General features: G+C 37.8%; 2 protein-coding genes across 2 annotated transcripts in view; one reads left to right on the top strand and one right to left on the bottom strand.

The window, feature by feature from the left end:
* Nucleotides 1-6833, bottom strand: part of tln2b (talin 2b) — a 101038-nt gene extending 94205 nt beyond the window's left edge. Inside the window, exon 1 of the mRNA XM_015012634.2 lies at nt 6193-6833. The gene's annotated coding sequence lies outside the window, so the exon portion shown is untranslated. The remainder of the gene's footprint in view (nt 1-6192) is intronic.
* Nucleotides 6834-10375: 3542 nt separating this feature from the next.
* Nucleotides 10376-12371, top strand: c2cd4a (C2 calcium dependent domain containing 4A). Its single transcript, XM_015012612.2, has 2 exons — nt 10376-10511; nt 10607-12371. The coding sequence occupies exon 2, from the start codon at nt 10634-10636 to the stop codon at nt 11978-11980; it is 1347 nt and encodes a 448-aa protein (XP_014868098.2). The 5' UTR covers nt 10376-10511; nt 10607-10633; the 3' UTR covers nt 11981-12371.
* The last annotated feature ends 9349 nt before the right edge of the window (nt 12372-21720 follow it).

Genomic DNA, 21720 nt, shown 5'->3' with positions numbered 1-21720 from the left:
GATTAATGTCCACACTGTATAGTGTTACACCACCCTTACCAGACTGCCTATGATTTATCTTTCATGCAGATTGTGGATGCTGTGTAACGGGGATCTCTGCCCCACTGTCACTGACCTCTCCCTCCTGTGGCATTCCTTCGAGAACCCTGCCAGAAAAAATACACACTCTGCATGCTTGGGAGTAAAAGAAAAAACCGTCGGAGGCTTTGAAAGCATCTCGCATCCATGTTTTCATGTACTGGCCATGAAAAACTGCAGAGTTTATAAAAGTTTTCAACACATACTTTGGATTGTATTCATAGGAGTAATTACAAATGCCACTGTCATGACAACACAAGCATACAAAAGACTTTATGATGTCCTTTTTAAGTCTAACATCAAATACAGTTATGACAATTAAACCATTTCTAGCAGGAGATACTCAGAGCTCCAACAGTGTGCTGACAAAAGAGCGCATAAACGAGCAGGAACGTGCAACCATTGTACCTCAACAAAAGCAACTCAAGTCGAAAGCTTCTGAAATAGCAGTTTGCGCCATAAGAACAGTGGGAAAAATATTGACCAGACACAGCAACACAGCAGTCTGTCTTACTCTCAAATACAGTACATTGCAAATGACGTTTTTCAATATAATTCATCTGTCAGAGACAAAGGAACATCAGTTGATCCTTTCCACTTTGCTAAAGGGACCGATACGTCACATGTTCCTCAGAAATGTTATCACATAATGTTTACTGATAATCAGTTTGTTTGCAGCAGTGATTCAGCAGTGTTTCTCTGTAAAAAAACAGAGTGAGCGTGTTTCCTTTTACTGCAGGATTTTTTTTTTTTAAGTACTCAGAGTACATTCATATTCACAGTAAAATTGTCAACAAAAATATGTGGTAAAAGTAACATGGAAACACAAAATCCTAAACATATTTATATACAAATAAAAGCAGCCCACCAGTAAACCGCATGAAGGCACCTGGTTCTCAGTGAAGCCTCAGATTTCCGATCTCTGCCACAAATCCAATTTGGAACCGACTTCTGAATGCACAACTGAGGGAAGTCAGTTGTCTACGGCTCCAAGCTGGTATCTCACTCGACCTCTTCATGAGATGTGCCGCAGGGCTGTGCAACTGCCAATGACCCGAGAACTGAACATGTCATCGTAGCGCTTATTGACCCAATTCTGGTAGCTGCTTGCACATCACTAACAAAATTACACCACCTCAACCAACATGTGTAGAACATGCTCAATATTGCGCCGTATTAATTAGTAAGGGTTGGGTTGAGAGTAAGAGCCATTGCGCTTTAATAGTTTGCGTTTATTATTGTGACGTACAGCTAAGCTAACTGTAACTGATGCCACTTTTTTTTTTTAAATCAAAGCAAATAAACTGTAATCAATTGACTGGGTTTTCTCTTTCATCAATAAATTAAGTTACAAAATGTATAAATTCATATTTGCTTATAGTTCTGCAAGTGCAAAATGCTGGCGATGGTCTCAGTGTTTTGCTTACCAATATATGGGCATATGGAGCAATGACATGCTCCACATGCCCTTTAAAGGTGACACTAATTTTAAGATCTAAACAGCAGCTGATCAGCTATGTACCTTGTTCTTTTCCAACTAAATATCTTACACCATATGTCTTACTTATACCGCAGCATACCATTTCTGTGAGTGTCATAAAATGTTTGTGTCAGGGCTCATCTTCCTCCACCTATCCAAAGCCATAATCCTAGAGAAAACACTGCTCTGTGAATAAATTAGGCATAACATTAGAATCACATGGCTAACAGAGTGAAGCCCCCTCCTTATGGTCTCACCGACCTATTCAGGCATGGACTCCAATAGACCCCGAAGGTGCCAGCTTTCAGTGGACAGCAGATTCTTTGAGTCTATTAAGTTGTGAGATGGGACCTCCACAGATAAGTGTTGTCTCTACAACACATCTCAGAAATGCTTGATTAGACATAGAACTGTGAAATCTTAAGGCCAAAGCAATGTCTGTATTGTAGATTGTGTATTTGACATCCTTCTCTCAGAACCAGCTTTAACTTCGTCAAACATCTGAATTGTAGTAAGCTTGTTGGACAGGACAACACTGGCCACTCTTTGCCCTTACCTGCATCAGTGAAACGTTCCTCCCCTTGACCCTTACAACTGTTTGTCACAGCGGCTTTTCAGGACCAATTTTGACAAAAAAAAAAAAAAAAAAAAAGATCAGTCCAGACAAGGAACACCCAACAAGAGCCACAGTTCTGAAGGTGCTCTGACCCAGTTATTGAGCCATCACAACTGAGACCTCCCTCAAATCCTTAAACAACCCCCTGAACAAGATGAGTTTTTTTAAAGGTAACTGGCTGCTTAATACATCCAGTAGTCATATAATAACGCAAACAACTAGTATTTGTGTAGTTAGCTGATTCATTCTGACACAATTATGGCCATAACTTCATGCAATCTTGCAAACTACCTGTATGCCAACAATAAATTGAGTGTCTCTACCTGCTATTTTGTTCTTTTGCAAAAAAAAAAAAAAAAAGAAAGAAATGCAAGCACTTGCAAAGGTCTAAGGAAGGCAGTCAGCTTTTACATCTACCCTTTTCTGTACAGACCTTGAACTGGAAGGAAGTCAACCCCTAAAGAGGCTGCGATTACACAGACAGCAGTGAGAGGGGGAAAAAAAAGAAAAAAACATAGATCCATTTCCCTTTAAAAAAAGGCTGGGTCACAGCGACAGCATGGGGTCTGTTTTAGTTTCCACCTCCTACACACTCATGCATTAAATATTGTTCAACAATCACACTCTCCAGTGACTCCCTGAGCCCTTTCTTCCCACCCTCCAGCTGAACATTTCCTGGGGAATTCCAGCCAGGGATGTATTCTTTATGACACAGCAACTGCAACAGCTGAGGGGAAAAACGTTTTCTAAAGAGGAGCAAAGAAATACAATCAGGGTTTTTCGTTGCTTTTAACACAAGCAAATCAATAACTCAAGAACACAACCTAAACATATGAAAATTCTTCACATGTTGCAATGTCCTCAGAGCATCATCTTCGTGTGATGTGATAATTTTATGTAGTTTTGACAGTATAGTCAACATTAGATTCAAAGTGTGAAAGAAGGTGTTAGATATTTCTAAAACTAAAAAAAAAGAACATAACAGAAAGGTCTCATTAGCAATCTTCAAAAGTGAGGACGGTGTACAGCTTAAACAACAACTTTGATTAATTGTCAACAGTGAGTAAAATTAGGGGATCTAACTGTTCAAAAGCTTTTGCTGACCTATAAACTGGCAAATAATCTTAATCATGTGAACAACTTCCAGTGATTGCCAGTTGCCTCTGGCTGTTGCACGCTGCTTTTGAGCTTGTGATATTGGTGCTTCTGTGTTCTAATTATATCTGTGAAAAGTATTTTATGAAAGGGTAGATTCATTATAGTTGCCTTTGTTTCAACCAAAGACTCTCATAATGAAAAATAAGTGCCGCATATGACACCCCCAATCACCAAGCATTCAAAATATTCACAAAAAAATGAAATAAAAATAAAAATAGTGAGGGTGATTTTAAAATAGTTTTAATGTGTTAAGGAAAACAATGCTTACTAGTTTTGAAGGTGTCTTGAAAGGTTTTAAGTTTGCCTTTTAAATTCAGATTTAGAAACAAGCATGTCTTGAACTTAAAAACATATATTTTCTTCACCAGAATTTAAGGCGCCATTTTAACTTTTTTGAAATCCGTTCTTGCTTTAAAAGGCAAAACTGAATAGAATGGGCTGTTATTAATTTTCCAAAATATATTGTATTGCTCATTTCAATTAGCAGTCAGCATTGTGGTTACACCCCTATGTGGAAATAATAATAATAATAATAAAAAATCTAACAAAACAAGGTGCTAATGCAAACGAGGCAACACACAGTTAGCATATGACAAGTCTAACAACAATGCACAAAGTTTCATCCAGCAATAAAAACAAGCAATCAAACCAGTTTTGTTTTCTGTCAAAAAGGTAGATATGCAGAGCTTCATCTAAGACAACATGCACCAACATGCTCCCTATCAGTTTGTATGATAGAATTCCCATCTGTTTGCATTCCCACTAAGAAAAACCATGACTACAAACTGCATCATACGTACTGAAAGTAATTTAGCAAATGTAAAAAAAAAACTACAAAAAAACAAAAAACAAAAAAACATTTGTGACCCCTAACTCATGGGTAATGCTCACAACAGAATCATGAATAAATGTCACTTGTCAGTGGATACTCAAATGGAAAATTCATAGAGCGCTGGTCCTGAACAGTCGCTAAGATTAGCCTTCACATGGGTACTACCTTTATCAGACATACGGACGGTGTCTGTGTGGACTTTTTCAGCAGAAACAGTTTGTGTATTAACACATTAAACTAAAATAAGACATAACCAAGCGTTGTGAAATGTGAAAAGGGGCGTACAAATACATAGTTTACATACTACAAAGAAACGCAGGCTTATCATCCTTAAAGGAAGCATGTGGATGATTTCATCTGGCACTCCCAGTTGCCTTACTGTGGCACTAAGTCATGCATTTTAAGGAATTGCACTTCAGGTAGGAGTCTAGCATTAAGCATTAGTAGTGTGCAACACAATCCAGAACACTAGCTGCTGAAACAGCATCCATTGCAGCATTGCATCCAGCATCCAAATGCTCAGCTGATACATAGAGAAAAAAAAAAAACCCGACCATTGGCTCTTACTCAATTCTCATCTCCCTTCAGTGATCTGTCTGGGATTCTTCCCACTGAGCTCAATTTCTCCAGTGGAATTTCAACCGGGCCAATCAGTGAATAGAAAGAGGAGTTGTGAACGATGATGTCAGTTTCGGTGCCATTTTAGAATAGTAGTCTGCCTATAGTTGTAGTTTTAGCAATGGCAGAAGAAGAAGTGAACAAAGCCATTCATCATTCATTCCCTGTTGGCCACACTTCCAAATATTGAATTAACATTACCCAATCATTAGTGAATGGATATATATATATATATATATATATATATATATATATATATATATATATATATATATATATATATATATATATATATTCTTTTTTCTTTTTCAGATCACTTCTGAAAACTCAAGAGAATGAAATGGGTGAAATTCCCAGTAGATCACCAGTTTCTAAAACACTCAAACCAACCGGTCCAGCATCAAAAGATCCCCTCTCTCACTCATTCTCATGCTCAGTTCAAATGTTGAGTTACAGCTACACAATTTACAATTTATGTATGATTTTCTTTCCTGGCCTTTTCACCCCAGAGTAAAAGAAGATAACATTTACTGTCCTCTACCTGTTTGAATTCTCCACACATCAAAGCACTAAAACACATCCTCATGCCACCTGGGCTTTTGTGTCAAGAGAGATGGTCAATATTTAGAGGACACACAACCTTCCTACTGGTTGGCATCTTTGGGGAAATCAGCAATCAGCAGAGTGTCTTCTTCAAACATGGAAAGGCCATTCCAAAACAGATGTTCTTATTGGAATACATTTTAACATTTTATAACCAGGACAAAATCCTAACATGCCGCCCATATTTTTGATTAGTCTACAGTAAACGATCAGGGTCACATCCTGCATGCCCACTAATCTCACACACGTCAATGTCAGCTTTGATGTTGAGCTGAGCCAGATAACATTCAGGTCAAGTCCGAGTTACTGTACGGCACATTTCCATGCAGAGCGGCGCAAGGATGCTGAGGCTGGCCAGTATGTAGCTTTACTTAACCATTTAGTCTAATTGAAAGAGAAATATTTTACAAACAAGTCGCTTAATCAAACATCCATCCTCTTACCTCTATTATCTGTCAATGTCAAAAGCAGTAAAGCACATTATTTTGCGAGAAAAAAAAAAAAGAAAAAAAAAACATCAGACTTGTCAGGCTTCTCATGACGCGACAAATGAGACAGATCGACCGATACTGAATGCAAAAGAGGACCGAGTTGGGAAGCGTCTCTCTCCTAATGTGAAAAGGTCGTCTGCAAGCTGTTAAAAATGAAATGCTGTCAGCGCTTCTGCTGAACCAGCGCCGAGCGGAACGCCTCCCTGTGTAAGTGAGACCCTCTTCGGGAGGAAGAGCACCTCTAAAGACAAACGCCAGGGTTCAAAAATGACGCCGCGAAGCATCTCGGAGGGGAAAACGAACGCAAACATCTTACCTGATGACTCTCACTCCTTACAGCATGCGAGCTGGCTTGGACGTAGGCGAGGCGACACACACCACAAGCGGGTCAGCAGCACGGCTTGCCTGCCTGCCTCCTACACGGCATCAAGCCCCTCCTCGTTTATCGTACAGTGGAGAGAGATGGGGGGCTAAAAATAAATTTAAAAAAATAAATAAATAAAATAGGATCACATATCTGTGCGACGGAGAAAAGGAAGCGGCGTCACTCTCGTCCAGCTTCTCTGACTATTATACGTTTTGTTGTAGGGTCAGGATGGCTTTGTGGATCGCTGTTGATTCAGATGAGCTGCCGAAGATGAGATTATCCACACAAAATTTCCACGGACGCCTAAATGCACAGGCACGATAGTTTGATATAACCAAAGACTCTTATTTTGAAAGCGCGCTGAATTTGTGCACCTTTCAATAGTGTGTGAAGAGTAAAAGCAGAGCCTGCCTGACGCTTGATGTGGCCTCGGGCAGACTTTGACTAGGGGGGGCCCCACTTACAGCTATCTACAATTTTAATAGCATCACTGCAATTTTAATATTTATTTTAATGTACCCATGCTGTGCGTCATTTAAGCATGAATTTAGCTCAGCCTCTTTAGTCAACAAGTACCTGCAATGATGTTGGGGTCACTCATATGTGACCCCTCACACTGCAAAATTAATCAATTAATTCAATCATCTACCCACATTTGCCAGATGTTGGTTCAGGCGGAAGGAATTCTGCAAAGTCTGTGACTCGGTGCAATGGCCTGGCGTGGTTACTGTAACAGTTGGGTTCATTGTTTTGTAGGCTACAAATAAAAACCATTTTAAAATGGCTGCATGTTCAAACTAAACTGTTAAGAAAGTGCGAATACAACTACTTCAGTAAAGCTGTGTTTTTATGTGGACAATAATGTTAGTGGATGCTAACCATCACTGTGGTGGAAATGGCAAATGTAGAAGAAGCATGTGGTTCCCAGGGACCCATATTCTCCTAAATACTGCCCTGACTGTTGTGTGTGGTTCAGACTCTGCCAGACTAATATCAGTCTGGGATCCTTTACAGTATCCCTTGGGGATATTGTATGTACTTGCTCCACCTTTAACTGTGAATGCTTGTGACCAAACCATCAAACCAATGTTTTTTGCCAACCGCCAACAAAACCTAAGAAGAAGAAAAAGAATCATCATCATCATCATCATCATCATCAAAGCACATAAATTATACCAAGACTATACCCTGTTTATGTTGTGATTTTGGAGGAGTCTGCTGCAGATCAACTGTGGGTTTGTAGGTACAGAAGACAAGTTGTGAAGTTTGCAGCTGAACGTCTTTCATCGCTATATATTTTCTCTGATGATTGCCCAGTAATTATAACTGAAAAAAACAGCACACGTGTCTTTGATTTATGTTTTAACATCAAAACTCTTAAAGTCTATTTTTTTAAATCAGAATTTCAGACTCACTTACCTTTCTAACACATAATGATTAACAATTACAACAGCTTTATTAAAAATTTGGCAATACTGAAAAACAGAGAACATTAAAGAAGTGAACAAATGTAAAACAGCTGACAGGTTGCAAATGATAAAATCAATATGGTTATTACACCGTGATGTATATTTTAAAAAGAAACAAAAATTATGCATGAAGCTGAAGTAGTTCATGTGTACATTAATTCAGTTAATATTCCTTAGTTGGTGAAATATGGACGTGTATGAATTTGGTTTTAATTTGTGGGAAATTCATTTAAAACTAATTGTTGTTAATGGTGAATTTGGGGAAAAAAAACAAAAACTGGGAGCCCTCTTCCTGGAGTATCTATCATCCCCACATTTTTTGTTACCTGACACCATCATTAGCAAGCAATTAATTCCTTATAGCTTCTGGGAAAGTAGAGCCAAGTTTGATATTGTTTTTGTTTGTCGTTTGTGTTTCGGGAGCATCCATCATGAATTGACTATAATTTATTGAGATGTGTTGGCAAAACACATCTCAATAAGTTGCAGTTTGCATAAATGTGACCTAAGCAGCAGTAATGATTAAACATTTACCTTTCAAAGTGTGACTGTTGGTATCAAACTGAAAATGTACCTATATGTTGTCAACTAGCATATTTGTGAAGTTTTTTGAAATGTAAAAAAAAATAGTAAAATAAAATAATAATAAATGTATGTATAGATTTAATGTAATTATCAATCCAATTTTACCTCCCTCTCTGTAAGCGTCACATTGTTGCCATTTCCTGGGCACATACTGCCACCTGAAGGAGAACTGTCAGCACTTACAACCAGTACTTATGGGAGGGAAGATGGGATGTGGAAATGGGAGTGTTGTTTTAAGAACACATGCTAAACTGTTCATATTTTAATGTCTTATTACGATAGGGAACCTTCCTTTGCTTTCTTTTAACCACTTGTACATTTTATTTTAGGCTAATCTTCTTCTGATGACAACCGAAAGCAGTGAGATCTAGTAGGAAATAACATTTATTTCTATATATAAATCATAATAATAGTGAAGGACAAATAGAGTCTCTGCAATTTCACTCCACATTTCTGATAATCTCATGGCCCTCTGGTTTCCAAAGAGGCTTTTAAAGTACACTTGAATTGCTGATGAGATGTGGTCAGATAGGAAAACATTTCTGAGAAGTACCCCATTTAGAACACCTTCCTGGTACATTGGTGCCCCTGACAGCACTGTAACCCTTTACTTGATGGTGACACCTGGTAACCAAGATACTCTACTTGAACTTTGTGCTTTGAGCTTTTACCTCTATCTTTTCTAGATATTTACAGAACAAAAAGGCACTTAAATCTGGTCATGGGCTCCAGGACATGCTTATCTTTGCATGGGTGAGAATAAAAAGTTCTCTGCATAGAGATGGACTTTGTTCAAATAGAAAAAAAAAAAAAAAAAAAAACACTGCATCGGTGTGTGCATATAAATGATAAGCAGTAGTACAATTTTGATGATGTGCAAAATATACTATGTAAGTGCAAAACATTTAGTAATTTAGTTAAAATGGGATTTTTGCCACACTCTAAAAATTATCATCTCTATGGAAGCAGTCTTTGCCCTGTAAATTTGTTTTATGTCTCACCAGAAGAGGGCAGCATTGACGTACTTTCCAGTAAGGGCTGGAAATCTAAACAGCAACGTTTAGAAACAAAGAAACATTTTATCTTTTGTGACTTAGATATCCAATTAAAAACTGAAACATTTGAGTATCAGACATTTCTGCCAAATCTTTCTCTAGTTTGTTTCATACTGCGATCTGTGTGAGCAAAGCATTTAGTTTAAGAATGTTTCCACTTGCAATGAAGATCCTTAAAAGTGTAAAATGAAAACAAAAATTTAAGACTAATACATCTAATATACCTAATTCTAATACCTAATGTTTCTGCAGTTAAAGGATGACTAACAATATCCAAGCTTTTCAAAAAGTTTCCTAACTTAAATTTTACTGTGATTCACAATAGGTTTAGTATGTGAGCTATCAATGTCTGGAAGATTATTTACTCCAGTCACACATCCTTTTACATGTATTTATATTAACAGCCATACTGTGCAGACACAGACTTATCTGCCATCTTTACACCTTTTCTACTTTCAAGTTGGCAGAGGCTGAGATCATAGTGGGATGAATCATGAGAATGTAATAGAAACATATGCTGAATATTCAAAACACATGTGGTGTGTGTGTAGGTGATGTAATGATCCAGCCTAACATTTTTAAAGTTAAAATTAATTTACCAAATACGTGGCAAACAAACACTGCACAGAATTCATTTCTAATTAAAATATGGCAAACACATCTTGTTGTACTGCTGACTTACAAACCTGTGGATTGATGGATTAGATTTCTTACTAAATGACGTGGTGAGTTTTTTAAAAACTGTTCCAAACCGTTATCTGAGCAGACTGCTTTGCTAAAGCTCACAAAAAGAGGTTGAACGCCCTTTAAAAACAGGAAAAAGTCACACGTGAATTGGAACTCCGTCATTTGTGCAAAAGTGGTTGTTGCCCTTTTAGGGCCTGTCAGACTGAACAGCACAGTGTCTACTACTGGGCAACGAGCTTTGTTGCCATTGGGACATTTCCATGGGAACCAGCGGCAGTAAAAGGAAAGTGGGAGGATCCTGGTTAAGCAGCCAAAGGGGTGTGTGTGAGATTTATTGGTATCCTGCTTCATTTAAACCATCTCCGTGCGTCAAGCTGACAGAACCCTCCAGCTGCTGTAAAGAGAACTTCTTACTCTCTCAGCTCTAAATTTGAAACAACCTTTTGGATTATCTTTATTTTCGGGATATAAGGTAGGAAGGCCTTTTACGGATTGTATTTAACAGTAATGTACGGTTTTTGGTCACATTTGAGAGCACCTAAATAATATGTAATTCTTATTTTGCAGAGTTTCCTGCCTTCCATTAGAGGACCCATGTGGGTGGTAGAAAAGATTCGCACGTCAGTAGAAAGATCAAACCTGCCCATGCCTTCAGCAGAGCTCGACTTCAAAATCAGTGACATCATGTTGGGAGAAAAGACTGACAAATCCAGAAGGATTTCTCACTGTCCCAACATCATCACCCCCGACAACATCCCAGAATTCTGCATCCCACCAACAATTTTATCCCTGCAGGAGATGAAGAACTCGGAGCAAAAGGGAACAACTCGCATCAAAGTGCCTTCCTGTGAGAGGGCTAAACCAGAGGCCGAAGTAACATTTCATGAGGCGCTGCTAAATCCTCACATTATTCAGGTAGAAAGTGTGGATGAAAGCCCCTGTGACGGCTGCAGCGATGAGGAGACCACCAACGCCGATCCCCAAAGCCAGGCCGCCTTGTCCCTTCCACACCTGGCTAAAACTCAGACCAGCTATGGCTTTTGCACTTTACTAGAGAGCCCCCACACCAGGAGAAAGGAGTCAATTTTCCATTCTGATCCAGGCTCCTCTCCTCTGCTGCTGCCCAGGAGTCGTTCCAATACGTGCTCTAAGTTCTCCCACTCTGCCTCACCGTCCTCCTGCCCCTCTTCATTCAGCCTCAACAGTCTGACCTCCAAGCTCTCCCCCAGGAGCTGCACCCTGAACTGGCAGGCCCCTCTGGACAGTGACACGACTTCTTCCACTGAATCATCACCTTTCAGCTCCCCGCTGCTGTCCAGGTGCCCTGCCAAGTCTTCCCTTTTCAAAGCACTGAGCCATGAACTGCTGCTTTCAAGAAGCATAAGAAAAGCAATGGTGTCCAGAAACAATTCCCTGTCGACAGACGAGGGCAGCTCCACAGACAACAGCCCAAATATCATGAGGAGAGCCTCTGAAGGGTTAGCTGATGGCCTGGCCAACAGCTACAGCCTGGCCCCACCCAACATCTTCCCCATGGACTTGACGTTACACAGAGAGAGGGTGATGAAGGAAAGAATGGTGCCTGTAGGAAAAGATGGCAGTCTCAGACTCTCAGCAGAGTACTGTCCAGATAACCAAAGACTGCGCGTTCGGCTGATCAGCGCTGAGGGCCTTTATCCTCTTTCTGTTGATCCAAAGATTATCAACTGCAGCGTCAGCCTCTCGCTGGTCCCCGGCAAACTCCAAAAGCAGCGCAGCACGGTCATCAGAAAGAGCCGCAATCCAATATTCAATGAAGATTTCTTCTTTGACGGCATCTCGGAGGAAGATCTTAGCCAGAGATCACTTCGCTTTAAAGTGGTGAACAAAATGTGCACCCTCAAAAGAGACTATCTCCTAGGTGACTGTGATCTCCCTCTTTCAAGTATCGTAACAATATAGGTTAACTGTGTATTTAATGGGTTACTTTTGTGTTTGAGCTATTTATTTTATTTTTTGTATTCCATCAGCTTTGTATTTATTAAATTATGAAAAACACTGAGGATGTTTGTGTCGAATCTGTTTTAGAGTAGAACACAATTTTATTCATATAAAGTATATCTCTTCTTTTCACCACAAAGTTTTATAAATAATAATAGGAAAATTAGACTACTGAGAAAATGTTGCCTCTCTGGGTTAAGTGAGATATTTTGCCAATGTTGAGTTGATGGGTTGTTAATGAGGATGCATCACCAGCTTGTTTAGTCAGACAGCATCCGTCTCATATTTCCTCTAAGCCTGTTGTTTACTTCCTGACCTTTCAAATGATTAAAATATCATGAGAAACCAGAAACCGTGCAGGGTTGTTGTTTTTTATTATTGACTATTTATAATTTATTAACCTTTAAAAATAGGATTTGGGTGTGTGAAATATAACTTTTGGTTATCCATGTACTGGAATATATTGCTTTGAGATAAATCAGATACTTATTCTAGTCATTTCCATCGTCATTTCCTAAAGGTGAAGTGAAGCCCACACCATAACTAATTAAATCAACATACTAAAAACTGGACACCTTTCTGTTTCACACTTATTCACCATATTCACCAGACCAACACATCATCATGAGACGAGAATATCCTGCTGGTTTTACTGATAAAGATCAGGTTCAAAAGAACCAGCTGCAATGGCAGTGACGAGTTAAAGATTAAAAAGGTTTCCCATAGTACAGAAAAGCTCTAAAAATGGACTGGCGAATGCACCAGATATGCAAAAAATATTTAAACAACAAACAGTGACGTAAAAAAAAAAAACACTTGATGCATTTGGTGAATTGATGTATTTCTAAAGCAATAGCAAAAAATTGAATGAAGCCAAAGAATGAGGGTTTTAATTTTGTGAATAGGGTATTTTTAATCAGTCGTAATGATCAGGTTTAAAGGGTTTATTCATTCTTAACCACTGATTTTTGGTCTGCAAGTAAAGTAGTGATTTTGTGTTTTGTTATGATAATATTGAGAAGCAATTTCTATTGAAAAAAACATCTAAGCATCCTACTCGTTTGGACAGTCCATCCTAAAAAGGGGATTTTTCCAGATCTGTGAAGGTGAATTATGCTGCTCAACACTTTTTTTTTTGCTCACTATTGACTCAGCTGTGAAACAGCCGGCAATAAATAAAAGTTTATGACGTGAAGCCCTTGCTATCTGGTCAACCACTGATAAGATTTTAAGGGATTTGTAATAGTAAATCTAAAAGCAGTAAAGCCTTTTTTGTTTCCTCACCACGTTGGTGTGACTAACATGGGTAGGACATTACTATTTGGTCTGAAGTGAAAAGAAAAAAAGGATAATGCAAATATTTTTACTGTGATTTAGCAGGATAGATCAACAAGTACGACACAATTGTGAAGTGGAAAGAAAAGGACACACGGTTTTCTAGAGGTTTTACAAATAATATGAAAAGCCTCACTTGCATTTATACTCAGACCTTTTCACTCTGATACTATTAAATGCTTTCCAGGTCACCTAATTAGTGAATGTCTACGAAGGCCTGGGGTTTAGGCAACATTAGAGAAAAACAGCCTCATGAAGACTGGTGAAAATAAGGGATAAGTTGTGGAAAAGTAAAAAAAAAGAAAGGTTAGGTTATACCTGCCATAACCTAACCTTTTTTAAAGATTAATTTAAATAGGCAGCCAGTTCTTTGTATTTTCAGATGTTGATGATCTCTGTTAGATCTGTAGGAAACAACTGTGTCCTCACAAACTGTTCTCCATGAATGTAAAAGCTGAAGTGGGGAAGTATGCCTGCTTAGTCTCAAATGTCCTAAAACAGTTGCCTAGTTACATTCACTCTACATTTATACCCTTTGCCCATGTTTACAACATACATTAAGCTGGATAACATCAAGAACCTAAAAACATCCTTCAATACTGTGAACCCATTCCACTTCCAACTTGCATCATAACCGGTAGGTTCAATAGGTTCTTAAAATGGAAAGATAATATTTTATTTTAACGATACGCTATCTCCTTCTCCTACCATATCACAAGTTTCCATTTTACAGCTTCCCATGTGAAACAGTTTGTTTAAACCTGCTCCCTTATCTTGTTTTCTGTTTTTTCAGGTTGCTACTTTAGTCCAGAAATGTTGACATACATATAAAGTTATAACAATACAATGCAAAACACGCAGTTTGTGCCAGTTTATTTTGTTCTCGGGCATGGATTTAATTTAACAAAGCACAACAGCTTTGTTACCAAGCCCAGACAGAACAGAGGGCTTGTCAGAATTATGCAAGATCAGCATTTTAATGTTAAAATGATGCAATGTAGTCATATTAAAATAGCAATATAACTCCTCTGGCTGTTTTTTTTTTTTTTTTTTTTTTTACAAACAGAATAAACAGGGTTTTTTTCCTGCAATTAATTTAACAGTTTTTATATGTTAAATTTTAAACACAGAAAACTGTTAAATTATGGAAAAATTCTGCCGGAAATTCCATAAAAAAACAGAAAACGTACTGGCAGAAAATTACCAGGACATTTTCCTATTTTTATACAGAAAATTTTGAAATAAAATACTGCTAAATTACGGAAATTCTGTAAAAAAAAACTGAAAATATCCTGGCAGAAAGTTGATATCATAGCTCGACTGGCCTGACAGAGCTGAAAAGATCTACTGCTCAGATGGAAAAATCTTTTGACTGGACATCTGTTAGTCATGAGTCCACAAATCTGGTCATGATAGAAAAGTAACAATTTGCCTTAGCAGGGAAAGGAAGCTATGGAGATAATGGGAAGACAGATAGAGATGAAAACAGCACAAAACAAAACAAGGAAAAAAAATATTCTTAGCTCATTTTTTTTTACATTTTTATTTAAAAAATATCCACGTGTCACTTTCCTTCAATTTCACCAATATTTCCTCCTTTCTGTTGGTCTGTATCATAAAATTATCCAAAATATAAGGTTTGTGGATGTAATGTAACAAGAGCTGAAAAAGCTCAAGGGGTGGTAATAGGCAAAATTACAATTTAAATTCTTTCTCAGAACTTGTATTTATAGAAATCTGATGTCTGAACTAACCTACGTTCAAAATGCTGCAGTGTAAGATGTAAATGTGATTATTTGGTTTAGAGATAATAGCTTATTCCATGATGTCAGTGGTGGTGTTCTGACTCATTGTTGTTTTGGGTACATTGCGTCACTGTTTTATGGCCCGTTTATTCAAACGAACATGGTTCTCTGTCCATAACCAGTGCAAGTAATAATGCGGCTTCATCGTGACTTTGAAAATTAATAACAGGTTCTCTGAAACCATTTCAGACTGAAGCAGAAACTATCAGCCACTAAAATAAACACTGCCTAGTTCACCAAGTCTTATGATATGAATAATGCATTCTCTCAAATTATTTCCTTTTATATAAATACGTAGTAAAGCAATCTAATCTATACGTTTGAAGATTATTCATCTGCTTCATAAAACAAATATATAAAACTAATTTGCTCTTCCAGCCCAACATATTTTCTGTACAGACATCCTCTATTTACTGTGAGGAGAAGACCAGACTGTGGGGCTTCTGCACGTAGCAGACCCATCACTTAGCCTGTGTACCTGCCCTGTGTTACACCAGCCACTCAATCACCTCAGGCACTGCATGGAGCAGAGTCCACACGTGACATGTTTAGTACATAACAACCAAACATTCTGTAGCTCAGACCTCCTCACATCAGATGAGACTTATATAAACAGAACAAAGGCGTTTAGACTCACTCAATCTGGCAGAAGTGCTGAGGCTCAGTCTACTTGAAGCTGTCTGACTGCAAGGGTTGTTAGGCAAGGAAAAGTAGTTCATCACCATTCATTAAAACTTCACATTGAATTAGTAAAGCCAAGGAGTGGTTAATAATGTTTTAAAATTAGGCTATGTCAGCATTTTGTAATTTTTCTCCTCCCCTTTTAAAGTAGCCACATCTGGATGGCCTAATAATATGTGATTAAAGGTATAACACTGGCAAAGAAGATATAAAGGCAGTTTATGAACAAAATTTATTAAAAAATAAAAAAAACTTTTCTTTATTGCTTTTCCAACTTGATCATATATTATAGCACCGAGGCTACATTCAAAAGAAATTAACATTTGTTTTACCTAAAATGGACCTAGAGTCTCCATCTTGGAAATACTAGCTTTCAGTGATGTGTGACACAGAATTTACTGATAGATGGAAAAGCAAATGGGATTATGTGGTACTCTGTTAAACTGGTTCAGATTCTGTTTGGCTCAGTGCAGCTGGTTTGTGTTATTTGGTAATTAAAGCAGACATCCTTTGTGAGGTTCCACAAGGTTCAATGCTCAGGCCACTTTTATTTTGGACTCCAATGGGATAAGAGTGTAAGAAGATGGATGGATGGATGGATGGATGGATGGATGGATTTTACTGTCAAAACATGACAGATAAATGTGTTCATGCTTTTCAATAAGTGAAATTATTGCAATGATGTCTTTTTCAGTCTTAATTAAAAATAAATCAATCAGGCAGTTGCAATAACTGGATATGCCTGACTGGCTAGCTCATTGAAAACCTGAGATGTACAGAAACGATCTTTTTTTTAAAAATAAGGTTAAACACCAATATTGTTTTCAGTTTCCATATAGGTCAAATAATAAGCTGTTTGTGTTTATTTTTTCTTAAATACTTCACATATCAAATGTATTTTGTTTATATAAGACTTAAATTTTACAATGTTTTTAATATTTTATTTGTTAATACATTCTTTTTTTTATATCTACTTATTTATTTTCATTCAAAGCACTTTGGATTATCGTTTGTATGAATGGTTCAATACAAATAAACTTGCCTTACTTTATAACCTCCCCTTCCATTTTTCTAATCATCCTCAGGAACAGGTACATGCTGGTGTGATGGGTAATTGCATTGAGATCAACATGAGCATGGCACAATATTGTCCAAATGGCCATTACACAGTTAGGTAAACAGTCCATCATGACAGGGATTGTCAAAGGTTTGTGTCTGTACAGTGTCTGCTTCATTTACTTAGAATATATGTGACATGTTATGTAAATGTGTACAACAATTCCCATGTTGTTGTTTTTTTTTCTTAAAATTATATGACAGAATTGGGCAAAAACACATTCATGTTAAACATACAAAAGAGAGAAGACACTTCCTGCTTGCCATTCTGTGTTTTTCCTCATTCAGAAGCGCCTTTTACTTCCATGGCAACGAGGCTCAGCTCTGGGGGGAAACCATGGAGATCCCGCCTTTCATGTGAGAGATGCTTTTATTTCGACACGAGTTGATACAGTCTGTCCCTGTCTGTTTAATTCAGGTGCATCTTAGCCTTCGTCGTGCTGCTGCTGCTAGTATCCAAAGCCAGCTATCAATAGACGTGTCAAGAGCACCTTAAAAAAAAAAAAAAAAAAAAAAAAAAACAATAAGAAGGGTCTGAGAATGAAAAACACAAAACCACATGTCATTCTGACACACAGTTTTTTTGGTCTGTACGGACAAAGATTAATAGAGTTTCATATAAATGTTTACATAAAAAAAACACTATGGGATGTGTTTGAAAGATAAAACAAAGATGGGTTGCAACACATAATCAAATAACTGCTAAAATAATCATTATATGAACATATAATAGATTAAAATGTTAAATAATAATTTTTATATTCCATAATTTTACCAAGTATTTTTGAAAATATTGAGACATTTAAAAAATATATATACATACTTTTTTTTTTAAATAATATTTTTATGGTAACAGGAAAGTCTTACATAGAAAGAAACTCTACTATTTTACATATTTTAAAATATGTAAAATATTTTATGATTCAGAATATTTTTAGTGTTTTATTATTTTATTACACTTAAGTAAGAATAAGGAGACAAGAGCCTGCCGACCTAAAATCTATATTACACTAAGTTTGCTGCTATACAATTTTGAAAGACTTGTGTAATTTAAAATCAATATAGAAAATAGTCTCTTTAGAACATGAGCATGCTGCATTATTTTATGATATTAGAAGGGTTGCAATTAAAACATTTGGTTGGAGCTTTTCTGATAAGAGACATGGCCAATAGCTTGTATAATCCTGCCATTTAATCAGAGGTAAACATGACTAAGTGATGGGTTTCTGTTTGCCAGTTTGGTTCTCTTGGTAACTGATCAACACAAACCAAACAGATGTCCTATTTTTACACAAGGGTTTGCCAAACCTTGGCAGAGAGGAAACACTTTACCTTGGAAAAGAAGACAGACTCATTCGGGGAAACCACCTAAAACTCATGGTTAAATAAAATACTGTTTCTAATTCTTAATTTGGCCTTTTTCAGGATCTAAGAGTTAGTTCTGTCTCAGTTTCATAGACAAAATTCTGCACGCTGATGCAGTGGTTGCCCCTTTTAGTCTCGCAGCAAGAAAGTCCTGGGTACAACTCCTGACCAAGGGTTTAAGTGAATAAGGATGTATGTTCTTCCTATGCACGTGCTCTCAAGCTAACCAGACAGTGCAAAAACATGGTTGTTAGTTTAAATGGTCTCTAAATTGTGTGTGAGTGTGCATGCTTGGTTGTTTGCTTAGTGTTGCCTTGTGATGGAGTAATGGGCCAATAACTACTGAACATTTGTAATTACTTCAATCATTCAACAGTGATTATTAATTGATTTCAAAATAGGTCACTGTATTACAATATTTACCTGTAATTGGCATGTGAATCTATACATTCTAAAGCAAACAAGTATAGCTGTGTTTTCTCTCTGCTCCTATTTTGCAACTACACACATATCAGTTTCTTTGTCTGAAGTTGCACTACAATTTACCAATCTGCCTCTAGCCTGAGGGTTGTCTGTTTTTAAATTCAAAACCTTTTGGAGGTATCTGAGGCCAAAAACCTCACACAATCCACCTACATAATTAATTTGTTTGAAATTTCTTAATTCTTGCCTCATTAATTTACTAAATGGCTGCTATAACCCTTGTGACATTGGATTTTTAACTCGTCAAGTTTGTTTTCATCGCAAAACAGTTCTTGAAATAATTGGACTTTATGAAGAATTAGTTTATGGTTACTTTCCATGCCACAGGATGTGTTCATTATTTGCGTCTCAGACCGCAAATTGAAGCCACATAAAAGTTGCTGACGTCCGTCTCCGTGTTTATTGCCTCTGCTAAAATGAGACCTGTGTGTACTCTACATACAGAGGGTAACAAACTGAGAGCCTCTATAACCAACCTGAGGGTTTTTTTCTTAGAAATACTTTACAAATGATTTTAGAAAGAAAAAACAAACAACTTGTCCAATGTGTGTTTTGAACTCATTGTTTTGTTTTAGTTTCACTATTGAAAGATTACCCTGGTGATGGCCCAGGACAAAGTTTTCTAAAGTAATTGTAGTTTTGCAGTTTCCTGGGTCTGACTTCTCTCAACTCTGTAAATGTCTGATTCAATACGACAAGCATCCATAACACATATCTGACCAGTATATTTATGAACAACTATTCATTCCATTTACTGTTCTACCCATTGTTTCATTGTGTCCCTTACACAATGAAAAAAAACCCCCAAAAAACAAAAAAACAAAACTGGACTTTGATTTACAGTGCTCTTATCCTAATGTGCTGGAGTCATTTTAAATACCTGCATTGGTCTTTGATCAAAACCTTTTCAAATACTGATTGTGAGTTTTCTTTGCTTGATTGATGAGAGCTGCAGTATTACATCATGTGGAGAGCAGAAAGCGATCATTTCCGAAAGCGATCATTTCCAAGGCCACACAGCTAGGATATCAGCACGTTTGCATGTTTCCCACCATGTGAGTCATCGCGTGTTGGTCCACATGTCAATTCTGTGATGCAGAAAGAGGAAGTGCGTTTTTCAGCATTAGGCATTGGATGCAAATTACTTTATGTATATGTGGGCTGGCAGTCCACTGCTCATGACTGTTACAAAAATGTGATATTGTCAAATGAAATTGAAAATAAAGGAAATTAAATCTGTGATAAAACTATGCAATATCATGTACAGACTTGGTTTAAAATAGGTGAAAAACTGGTGAAGTTCTATAGAACAATGCCTAAACTAATCTTTGCAATTTACAAAGTTTGGTAGAGTTGTGGTACTTGGTATTGCTTTGTTTGTTTTTATCTTACCTCACTAGAAGTTTTGACAGCCATTGTGTAAGGGCAATATCATCTCACTTGGGATTCACAAATGAGAATGATGCATTCCGGGCTGGTGAAAAGCTGGGATATCTGAGCATATGCGATGCGGTAAGAAAGTCTCAAAAGTCGAAAGCAGGCGAGCTGATCCGTACGCTCGTGTTGACCGATCCGTCCGCAGTTGGTATGTCGTGCACGCATATTTTCGGATTTGTATGTGTAGTTTATTGCTAACTGTGCAGTTTGAAACAAGCAAATTCGACAAACGTTTACACGTGAATGCTGAGGTGTGCATTTATGCATTGTGTTATACACATTTGTGAATTATGTGGTACACTTGTAAATCTTAAACTTGTGGATCATATTGTACGCATTTCTCATTGCATGTTTTGTGAACGGTAAGCAATCTATGACGTGGCATCAGTGTGCGGATGCGCACTGCCACAATGTAGGGCGGATTGTTGGGTAGCACAGATAGTCAGAACACCGGGAACTATCTTAGCTAATGCCCTGCGGTGAGATTTCAGGGAAATAGTAGGAAATTATGATCCAACGTTGTCAGTGAACAAGCAATCCCGAGAGCCATTACCCAGAGCGTTTTAGAGGGCGCAGTACAACTTATTACATTTCCAAAACCCAAATGGAGTCTGGAATAACTAATGCAAGAAATGGATGAAGGCCTACACCCGACTTGATGTCCATTTGAATGAAACTGTGATCGACGTCGACGGGAACTAACACATGTTCCTCTGCAGGAAGGTAAGAGGTAGTAAACATCCAATTTTTTCTACCAATGACACTTATTGATAGTCAAATCAAACATCAATAAATGAAGGTAGTTATGCTTGATTTTATGTGTGTAAATTCCAACGGTAGTTTTCACAAGCCGTTATTATTGAAGTCATTGCTCACCCGTTTTGTACGTGCAAAAAACGTCCGACACCGCTTTCACACTCGCATCCAATGAGACTGTTCCGAAACTGCTGCGAAACTTTGGCTTTTTACGTTGACTTCTCCATCGTTTTCCTCAAATATCCTTACAAACCCGATGTAGGACTCGTTGAAGAATTTTCTTGCCTGTCGTCTTAGCCGCAGCGTTGGCTGATAAGGTAAACATGTCTCAGGTTGAGAGCATAGATATAATATAAGACATATGTATCCAATATATATTATGGGCTCGTTGCACCTCACCTTCCGCGTTCGGGGAAAAGCGGCTCGGTTGTTTCCGATCTATTGAAAATGGCATTTTACACCAGGTGCTTGCAGGGCTTGAAAGCTATATACATCGATCCGAAGCCCCAACAAGTAAGCTGGAGAAAGGTTTTAAGATGTACGCCTCGTTATACATTCACTGACACGAAGGTGTTACGTCAATCCGCGTTTCCCCATCAGATACGGTTCCCCCTTCGTCTTCTTGCCGCTCCGCCCCGCCCACGCGACAAAATAGGCGCGTGCTCGTGATGAGCACTGAGAAAGCACGCGCGTAGCAAGCACGAGCTTGTTCGGCGCGCTTGT

The sequence above is a fragment of the Poecilia mexicana genome, unplaced genomic scaffold (genome assembly GCF_051168715.1).
Source record: "Poecilia mexicana isolate PSO_F unplaced genomic scaffold, ASM5116871v1 scaffold_6, whole genome shotgun sequence".
NCBI classification, from domain to species: domain Eukaryota; kingdom Metazoa; phylum Chordata; class Actinopteri; order Cyprinodontiformes; family Poeciliidae; genus Poecilia; species Poecilia mexicana.
The sequence above is the reverse complement of the archived record's forward strand: the minus strand, read 5'-3'. Positions and strand labels throughout refer to the sequence as shown.

Coding starts and splice junctions, on each gene's coding strand:
- c2cd4a (XM_015012612.2), top strand. CDS start 10,634: ATGTGGGTGGTAGAAAAGATTCGCACGTCAGTAGAAAGATCAAACCTG.